Source organism: Octopus bimaculoides, chromosome 22 (genome assembly GCF_001194135.2).
Source record: "Octopus bimaculoides isolate UCB-OBI-ISO-001 chromosome 22, ASM119413v2, whole genome shotgun sequence".
NCBI lineage: Eukaryota > Metazoa > Mollusca > Cephalopoda > Octopoda > Octopodidae > Octopus > Octopus bimaculoides.
The window spans coordinates 162,797-173,203 of NC_069002.1; the positions used below are offsets into that span (position 1 = coordinate 162,797).

A 10,407-nucleotide genomic window follows, 5' to 3' on the forward strand; every position below is an offset into this window, starting at 1 on the left:
AGAAGAAGTGAATCTGGCCATAGAAAATCTGCCTTCATGAATTTCATCTGAACCATGTGAACCATGCAAGTATATAGAAATGGATGTTGATGATGATATATGTACAATGGATTTCTGGATAGTTTTCTACTTACCAATGAAAGCAACAATCAAACCCTGGACTACAAAGTTTTGAAGCAAACTTCTTAACCACATATCAATACTTACATTATCATCATCATCATCATCATCATCATTTTGCATCCATTTTCCATGCTGGCACGGGTTAGATGGTTAAACTGGAACCGGTAAGCTGTACCAGGCTCCAGTCTGATTTTGGCCTCTGTACAAGACACAACAATTACCCTAATCTCCTCCTTTTTACTCTCTCTCTCTCAGTGGAACAGCAACTGAGAAGAATAAACCAAAAAAAAAAACAGACATAATGATCACCAATTCTCAGAACTTACAATAAATCAACAGGTGAGACAAAGAGTTCACAGTGGTAGGCAATGAGTAAAGGTATTTGGAAACTCTCTCCACAAGCAACAGTAGTCAGCTTCACGAAGCCTTTATCATCATCCATTTCAGCTTTTATGGCTAATTCTGGGATGGCTTTCAGAGCCTGAGATTTACAGAAGACATCTAAGGCCATGGTTAAATTGTTTTGGATCTGAAATATTCAAAGAAATAATGAAGACATTTACTGGTTGTTAATAACCAAATAGTATGGTAGCTTACAGAAGGGGAAAAGCAGAGTTTGTGGCTTTTGTGGAAAGCCCCATGTAGGATTGAAATCTGGTCAAGTCCACAGAAAGATTTGTAGTAGCAAATATCCGTCAATTGTAAATAATGTACATAATTCCACATTTTTTAAATATAGAACGGTTTCAAGTTTTATTTAAGATAAGATCTTTTACCTTGAGAGGAGAGCTGACTGTAACAAGCTTCCTTCCATGAGATATGTCTACATCCCAGACAAAGCAGTATTTTGTGTTGTTCTGAAATGAAATTTGATAAATCAGTCACATCAAGAGTTTTATTAAAATTTCTTTTTTTTAAAATTGAAATATAGAAACCAATACTCCCTACCCTTAGACCCCCAAAAAGCAAAAAGGAAAAAAAAAAGGAGAAAATAATTTGTAAGTAATTGTTTCCCTGCCATCAAAATACAAATTTCATATTGTTATAAATTGAATAAATTGAGTGAAATACCTTGTAGTATTTATTGCTTTATTGAATAGCCATAAGAACTATATGGAGCTGTATATGATGTTGACGGAGACAAGAACAATAACAATGACAATGACAACAGAAAACACTGGTCATAATTTAAATGATTCTGTTGTTAATGTGTTTATTCGTTTAATTAATTTAAAAAAAAAAAAAATTTACACCCGCATCTAACCCCTATACACATGTTTGATAATGGTGGATATTCCACAAGGTTTGTTCCAATTTCACTTTGTTTTGGGGAGATGGAGAAGGTGTCAACAATTGAGCAAAGGAAAACACTGAATATAATCTGTCCATCCAATATGATGATGATGATGATGTTACCACTCATCATTATCATGTAAACAACAACAGAGATGATGATGATAATGATGATTAAAATATTTATGCCAGAAATATATTCATTTATTTAAAATTTTATGATTAAAAATATTTCAATATTTACTGAAAAAATCCCATTAAAGACATCAAGTAGATCTGAGCTTGTATTTATTGCTCCAAATTACTATTAGATAATTGGACTGGCTTACTCACCTTAACTGGTTGCATTGGGATTAGTTTGTGACATGCTCTGGCATAAGAGAGTGTCATAGGGTCAAAGCCATCAAACTGAAATGAAATATAGAAAAAATAATATCTAAATGAAAACAACAACAAAAAAAAAGAGGCTTAAATGTACTGCAATGTTAACCAGGGTGTCACAAACTCACATAGAAGTTTCCCTGTTAACACATGTAGAGGCTGTCTCATTGGTTGAAAGAAAGACAAAGGAAGTAGGAGATTTCTGATACCAACCCACCCAAGACCACCCCTGGTGATATGATACAAACTTCTTGTTTCAAAGTGATCTAAATTAAAACCTTTTTTTCGATGTTTCATGTTAATTTGTTCTAAACACCAGCTTAGTAATGACAGTCATTTTATTAAATGCTTCATTATTTCTTGGAATTAAGTGAATATTTCACTAGAAACATGTCCCCTGCAAACGTTTGCTAAATACTTGATGGACAAACAATTGAAACATGCTTGCTTGTCAGTGAGTTTAGTCAAGAGTGTGAGTCTGTTTGCTCTCAGGCAGAATTTCTGTGAAGGTCAACTGCCTTTTATCCTTTTGGGGTTGATAAAAGAAGTACCGGTTGAACACCAGTGTTGATGTAATTGACTTACTCCATCCCCCGAAAATGCTGGCCTTGTGCCAAAATTTGAAACCAACATTATCAGACAGAATCTTTTTCTTGAATTCTCTGACAAACTGTCTCTTTCGATTTTCTGACCATCAACTACACAGCAAACATATGTTAGGAACTTTAACTGCCAGTGTTACAGACACAATCTCTGTTCATCATAAACACAGTAACCAACAATTACTTTGATTCACAACATAAAATAAATTACTTACTTGCAATGTCATCTGATTCTTGTCAAGAATCTCAGTTGTTGCATAATCAAAAGTGTCAGGGAATGGTTGTATTGGGAACAGCTTCACCATATTGCCAATGTTTGACAATGCCTTGGGCAGGAAACTTAAACCATCAATTTCACTAAAACAGAAGAACCAGAGAACACATCAAAGAAAAATTCTGATGTAAATGTTTTGTTTTTTTTAAAATTGCTTTTTAACTGTTTTTATCTTATATTTTACATTAATTGTTTTGTTACCATATTTCTGTTGAAATACTTTGTAAAATAAACTATTATTATTAAGTTCGTGTTTAAGGTGGCAAGCAAGCAGAATCCTTAACATGTTGGATGAAATGCTTAGAGGCATTTCATCCGTTTTCATGGACAATTTTGCTTTCCATCCGTTCGGAACTGGTAAAATAAATACCAGTTGAGTACTGAGGTCAGTAACTTATTCCTTCCCCAAAATTGCCAGCCTTGTGCCAAAATTTAAAAACCATTATTCAGTTGCTGAAACATAAATTAACAAGAGATTTTGATGGGAAATTTTAATTCCGATCACTTCAAATCAGGAAGTCTGGATCATAGACTCGGGAGCAGTTTTAGGTAGGTTCATATGAAAAGAGTTCAAACAGGAAGTTTGTGTCATAAAAGCAGGGGTGGTGTCAGAAATGGGTAAATTTGAAGATTTTTGGAGTATTGTCACTTGTGAACTTCACTCTGTTACAGGAATTCTGACCAGATTTGTTGTTGCTTAACCTCTGGTCAATCCTGGTCAAACTTATGATCAAATATATTTGTAGTTGTGACAATTACATTATCTAAAATGTCATTCCTTTCTTAAACAAGTAGAGTATGACTTGAAGGAAATTCAGGTGCTAATTCTTGCAGGTTGAGTAAATAGACAGAAGCAACCTCATTGAACAAGGTCTGTTAGTCAGGTGACCCTTTTTTTCTGAAATGCATGTCGATTGCTTGTGCATGTATTAGCTGTGCCACACCATTTATACATGCAAATATAAATTAATATTCAGTTTTTTTTTTATGTGTAATATGCAATAAAAAAATATACTTACTCATCATCTGGAGAGGTTGTCCAATCTGGAGAGGTGATCACTTTCTTTTCTTCTGTACCATTAACATTCTTTTTCTGAATCACTGAACAACCTTGGACTTTTTCTTCAGGATTCTAAGAATAGAAACAATAAAACAACACAATTTTCAAAAGGTAAATATATATATATATTTTTTTTATTATTTTACATAGGCATTATGATACTAATAACTTGGTATTAGAACTTGATATATATATGTTTCAATACAAAGCATTAGTCGAGTACAGAGCAGAAATAAGGAATTAAAATGACAAAAGAAAAAGAAATTGTGCTGTGAACTACATTAACTTACAGCTGTTTCTTTTATAAGATGCAATACACTCATAGTTGCATGATTGTGAATCACCCTGTGACTTCATCGGAGGGTCAAACTGAAGTGCAAATTGCATTTGTGTATGTGTGCATGCATAAATGTGTGTATGTGTGTGTGTATGTATATCTATCTATCTATCTATCTATCTAACTGTCCATCCATCCATATCTATATCTATATATATATATATGTATATATACAAGGTGTTCAAAAAATCTAATATATTCTTTCATTACCATATTTCTGTTGAAAATCCCAGTCCATGTTTCAACTAATTTTTTTTTTAAATAATGAATTTAGTAAAATAACTGGTCATTATTAAGTTGGTATTTGTAAGCTGGCAGAATTGTTAACACACTAGCTTTGCCTTTCATCTGTCTTTACATTCTGAGTTCAAATTCTGCTGAGGTCAACTTTGCCTTTCATCCTTTCAGGGTTGATAAATTAAGTACCAGTGGAACTGGGGTCGATGTAAATGACTAGGCCCCTCCCCGCAAATTTCAGGACTTGTGCTTTTAGCAGAAAAGATTATTATTAAGGTAGCGAACTGGCAGAAACGTCGGCACACTGGGCAAAATGCTTAGTGGTAGTTCATCTGTTTTTACATTCAGAGTTCAAATTCTTCTGAGGTTGGCTTATCCTTTCAGGGTTGATAGATTTAAGTAAGCTGGGGTTGACATAATCAACTTACCCTCTCCCCCAAAATTGCTGGCTTTGTGCCAAAATTTGAAATGATTATTAAGTTGGTGTTTGAAACATAAATCAACAAGAAATTTTGATGGGAAATTATAATTTACTTTCAAACAGGAAGTTTGTGTCACGGAACCCCAAAATGTACAAACTTACCTTGACAGAATGATGCAGCGTCACAACAGCATGACATCCAAGCTGATAAAGATAAGAAAATAAACATTACGTGTGTGTGTGTGTGTGTGTGTGCAAATAAATAATCAAAGAATTCACAAAGGTGAGAATTTAGATATAAACATAGTCTGACAAAGATTTATATAACAAAAAAATCCAACAAAAACCAAAATTACAATATATAACAATTCTGAATATAATATTCCTTTGTCACATTTATTCCATATCAGAATCTTTCATCTTATAGCTGTTCTAAATCACAAACCTGCCATGCTTATTGTTTTGTATCAGAGTGGAGTTTCTTTTCCCTTCAAGGGGGTGCTGAAAAGTTCCTAGCTCTGGGTAAAAGAAAATACAGGAACATCAGTTATGATTTTATTTAACATATTCCCCTTCTCAGATTCACTCACTTATTGCAGGGTCCTTTTGTTTTTCTAAGCCCTGTAAAAAAACTTGAAAGTTTGGGCCTCCAACCAGGCCTTTCATGACACCCTTAAAGCCAGGAACTTTTCAGCACCCCTTCATATATATATATCTACTGAAACATTCAGCTTTCATAACTTTGGTTTCAGCCTCTAAAATAAAGCAGATGTTTTAATGTAGAAATATGAATAAAAGACAAACGAATGCAAACTTACTTCATTGATAACTTGTAAAGCAGGGAGGTCTCTCACCAGTGTAATATCTGAAGCTGTGGGGGTCATCAAGGCCTGCAAATATACAAATATGAAATGGTCACTAATATGGCAAAATAAATAAATTAAGTGTCAAAATGTTTGAGATAAATGAATTATTGTTAATAAGATTATAATTTTTCAGACTATTAGCAACATCATTAGAGATGAAAAATGATTTAAATATTAACACGTATTTTGATTTGATATCCAATCATCAACAAGAATCTCACTTATTCCAGGATGTGGATGTAAAACCAAACTGTATTTTGAACTTGAAATCTTTATTTCTAAACTTAAGGGTAGCAATACCCACCTAATCTACAAGGCTACTGATGATGCATGTACTAATATGTTACATTTTTTAGGTTATCTAAATATATTTGTCACTAAAAGTTGTAACAACAAAGAAATTATATTATAGATCAGTGCATGCACATGCGTGCACATGTGTGTGTGTGTATGCTGGTTCCACATAAAAAGCCCTCATGTTGGGACCACATAGAAAACACCCAGCACACTTTGTAAAGTAGTTGATATTAGGAAGAACATTCGGCCATAGAAACTAAGCGAAATCAGAGTGTAGAAAAGGTGTAGGTAGAAACTCTATAAGATGTACCCAGTGTAAGCTATGGACACATAAGAGGTGTAACAACATCAAAGGAAGGCTAACTGGGAAGATAGTTTTTGTGTGTGGCAATTGCTCAAGGGCAATAAACACTAAAAATGTGCAGAAAACAGCTTCCATCGCATGCCAGGGGGAAAAACTACAAGTGGTTGATAGCTTCTGTTACCTAGGTAACCAAGTCAGTAACAGGGGTGGATGCTCTGAGAGTGTAGCTACTAGAATAAGAATAACCTGGGCAAAATTCAGAAAGCTCCTACCTCCGCTGGTGACAAAGGGTCTCTCGCACAGAGTAAAAAGTAGACTGTATGACGCATGTCTGTGAACAGCCGTGACTGTTGAGGACATGTGTAAACTTGCAAGGAGTGAAACTAGTATGCTCCGATAGATGTGTAATGTCAGTGTGCATACACAACAGAGTGTAAGCACCCTGAGAGAAAAGTTGGACCTCAGAAGCATCAGTTGTGGTGTGCAAGCGACACGATTGCGCTGGTATGGTCATGTGGTGAGAATGGATGAGGATAGCTGTGTGAAAAAGTGCCACACCCTAGTGGTTGAGGGAACCTATGGAAGAGGTAGACCCAGGGAGACCTGGGATGAGGTGGTGGAGCACGACCTTTGAACATTGGGCCTCACCGAGGTAATGGCTAGTGACCGAGACCTTTGGAAATATGCTGTGCGTGAGAAGTCACGGCAAGGCAAGTGAGACCATAACTCATGGCCTATGCCAGGGATGTAACCAGCCCACTTATGCGCATCTTTCCTTGTCTGGATTAATGGTTCCTCACTACACACACACACACACACAATGTTCAAAAGAGGATTTATGAGGGTTGCTGTACCCTAAGCCCTATTATATCTTCATTAGCACTGTTGCAATAAAGTATAACTGCGCTATCAAAGAAAATGTGACACTGCACTGATTATGCTATGGTTTTTTTCGCTCACCTCATAGACATCACTAATTACACTGATGGCAGCTGGTGTTACATTCAGTTGGAAAACATCCTTGGTGTTTATGATAATGTAGTTACATGTACTTGTCTCATTGTCTTCATGGAGCTGCCCATCAACTTCATCAGATAAGGAACCTACATTGAAACAATAGAAATATAACATGGTGGGAACAAAGAAGCAGAGAACGTAAGTAATCGATAGAATAACTTGTTTATATTATTTAGGTAAAGTGTGAGCTAACATAATGTTTTAAATCCATTGAAATTGTACTTGTATGGAGATCAAAAATTATTAATGTCAATAATAATGATTTTCAAAAAGTGCAGTGCAGGGGAGATAACTTTGAAATTTAAACTGAATAGAAATTGCAAGTAGTTATGTGGTAGTTATTGTCACAAGTTTGAAGTGCTTAGTTTTATATATTTGTCATAAATAAAAGGATTTGACATTTCAAAAATAGTTAACAATGTTCATTTATTCAATGAAATTGCTAAAGTTAAAGGATTAAGTTAGAAAAGATTATTTTTGATTGAAAACAAAGAATAAGCATTTTGTAAGACGTTGTATAGAATTACCATTTTGGAAGTTTCTAGCCTGGACAAAGACTGAGACTTTATAGAAAGCATGCTTCATATTGATAACGAATTCTATATATATATATATGATAATTAATTTATGTACATGAGAAGTGCAGTTAGCAATGAAATATATAAAAAAAACAAAAAGTAAAATAAGCCCGGAGGAAAGTGGAAAGGTTCTATGGTGGCCAGAAATAAAACTCTACAACAGGGTTCACCTTTCTTCATGGTACACAAATTAATCTTATCAAATTTTATTGTAGTTAGTTGAGTATAACACAAACATTTAACATTTCGGTCAAAAAGCAAAAGAAAAATATTACAAAAATGTTAAAATCCCACATAAAAAGGCAGAGAAGACAATTGGAATGCAAAAGGCAGTGAGAGAACACAGTGAGTTATAATCCTATTATTGCTTGATGTTGAAAAACTTAGGATTGCTTCATATTCACTTTTTTAATATATAATACAAAATAAAGGGGATGAGCTGGCAGAATCATTACTGCACTGGGAAAAATGCTTAGCAGTATTTTCTCTGACATTTGTTCTGAGTTCAAATGGTTGACTTTGCCTTTCATCCTTTTGGGGTTGATAAAAAAATACCAGTTGAACACTGGGGTCGAGGTAACTGATTTATTCCCTCCCCCCAAATTGCTGGCCTTGTGTCAAAATTTGAAATCAATACGTAATACAAGATCAATAAATGAACACATAACATGTAAATAATACACATGCATATTGGTCGGTGCAACACAAGCCTTGTACAAATGTGCATTGATAACATGAAGCAGTTGCTGATTTGAAAAAAGAAGTCAGGCTTCGTACCACTCATGCCAGCATGTATAAGTCCTTTGGAGGTCATAAATACTGGATCGTTGAGAGAAGGGTCAAAGGCTTCATCGTTATCATCTGTTTCGCTGACATCAGCTTCGCTACTATCACTAGAGAAAATGTTACCTAGTTTATTTGTTATATTATGGATAAAAGTCTCAGGCTCCGAGTCGGATTCACCCTGGATACTGCTCTGATGACTCACTGTATCTGAAATACGGAGGTTTGCTTCATTAAGTATATTGTTTGTTAACATCACATACTGCCGGATGCAGTGCTCTAGCATGGCCACAGCCTCTCAATGAAACAAGTACAAAAGTTGAAAGCTCAATGTAAAATAAAAAAAGAAAAGCACATTAGTAGCTCATTAAATGGTTTGGATTAATTAATATGTAATGAAAATGGTGAACACAAAAATAACAATGGAAATTAGTAAGAATCCAAAACATAATAACACAAGTGCTCAGACAAAGTTAATTATTTTCAAGGGATGTTGATTAATAATATTGTTTCTTGTAGAAAGTACTTTAATAAAGACTGAATACATAATTTCTGTTTTGAAATCAATTTAGAATGTAAAGAAAATAATACAATCAAAATATGTGTGTGTATATATAAATACATAACTATAAGTGTGTGTATGTGTGTGTGTGTGTGTGTGTGTGTGTGTGTGTGTGTGCATAAAAGCACACAGATCCATAGCAGACATATGTATTGGAACTCCCATATCATGTGATTTCATTCTAGTGGAAATTGTCAGCGGGGACCGTCTGGTCACTGCATGCCAGTCAAATCTTGCTGTCATGATATATAGAACATCATCATCAGCATCATTTCGAACACTGATGTCACAAATAATCAGCAGGATTATTAAAAATTAATTATTAGGGATGGAAGTTAATAATTAATGTTTAATATGCCTTATGTTGATGGAGACTAAATGCTTGTAGATGGACAGACGGACAAGACATTCCATAAGTAGGCTGAAAGGGAAATGACAGAGAGCAAAAAAGAGAGAGAGAGAGAATAAGGGGCTGTCATCCATTTCCATGGGTCTGAGTTGATCTCAATACTTATTTCAGAACTATATTAAGTATATTGATCTCTATCTATCAAATGTCTAAGTTGTACCAATTTGTTTTGTACTGGTATGCAGACAGACAGACACACACACACACACACACACAATGCTACACTTACCGAAACTTCTTTCACTAGTAAGCCTCTTTTTCTTTGACGGTTTCCGTCTGATCACTGTCATTTCTGTATTGGAATCAGTCTCTGATTCTGAACTACTGGACTTGACACGGCTTTTCTGTAGGTTATTATGCAGATCTTCATCAAAACCGTCAGCAATATCCATCCTAGTCTCTTCATAGCTAGTGGTGATTGGTTGGCTAGCAGCTTGGACCATCTGAAATAGGAGACAAAAAGGTGCATATTTATGTGTAACTTACGTTTTTTTATAAGTTTCAAATGTGTCAGGGTTTTGCAAAGTTAAAGATATGTAAGACAAATAAATAATAAAAAAAAAACAATTGTGAACAGAAATATGACTGGATTAATATTTATAATGAAAAGGTTTAAGACCTCTAACCTTGATTTGTAATTCCCATGGTCGGTACAGATTTTCTTTCTCCATTACTGGTTCAACCAAGGGCTCCCAAACACTGAGCTTTTCATTGAAGTAAGCAAGCTCGAGGTTGATTTCGGACTGTAATTGTAACTGGAACGGAAAAGAAATGTGCAAGTTAATAATTCACTGGCTTACCTATCTCACGTATGTATGTATGTATATATATATATATATATATATATATATATATATATATAT

At 34.6% G+C, this 10,407-nt stretch overlaps 1 protein-coding gene across 1 annotated transcript in view; it reads right to left on the reverse strand.

Moving 5' to 3' along the window:
- Positions 1-10,407, reverse strand: part of LOC106878713 (intermembrane lipid transfer protein VPS13A) — a 126,965-nt gene that overhangs the window by 41,321 nt on the left and 75,237 nt on the right. The window contains exons 46-56 of the mRNA XM_052975632.1: positions 10,171-10,299; positions 9,774-9,987; positions 8,568-8,783; positions 7,156-7,298; positions 5,547-5,618; positions 4,891-4,932; positions 3,693-3,805; positions 2,615-2,756; positions 1,750-1,824; positions 900-980; positions 450-652 (exon numbers count right to left, since the gene is read on the reverse strand). Of these exons, the coding sequence (XP_052831592.1) occupies positions 450-652; positions 900-980; positions 1,750-1,824; positions 2,615-2,756; positions 3,693-3,805; positions 4,891-4,932; positions 5,547-5,618; positions 7,156-7,298; positions 8,568-8,783; positions 9,774-9,987; positions 10,171-10,299 (1,430 nt within the window). The remainder of the gene's footprint in view (positions 1-449; positions 653-899; positions 981-1,749; positions 1,825-2,614; positions 2,757-3,692; positions 3,806-4,890; positions 4,933-5,546; positions 5,619-7,155; positions 7,299-8,567; positions 8,784-9,773; positions 9,988-10,170; positions 10,300-10,407) is intronic.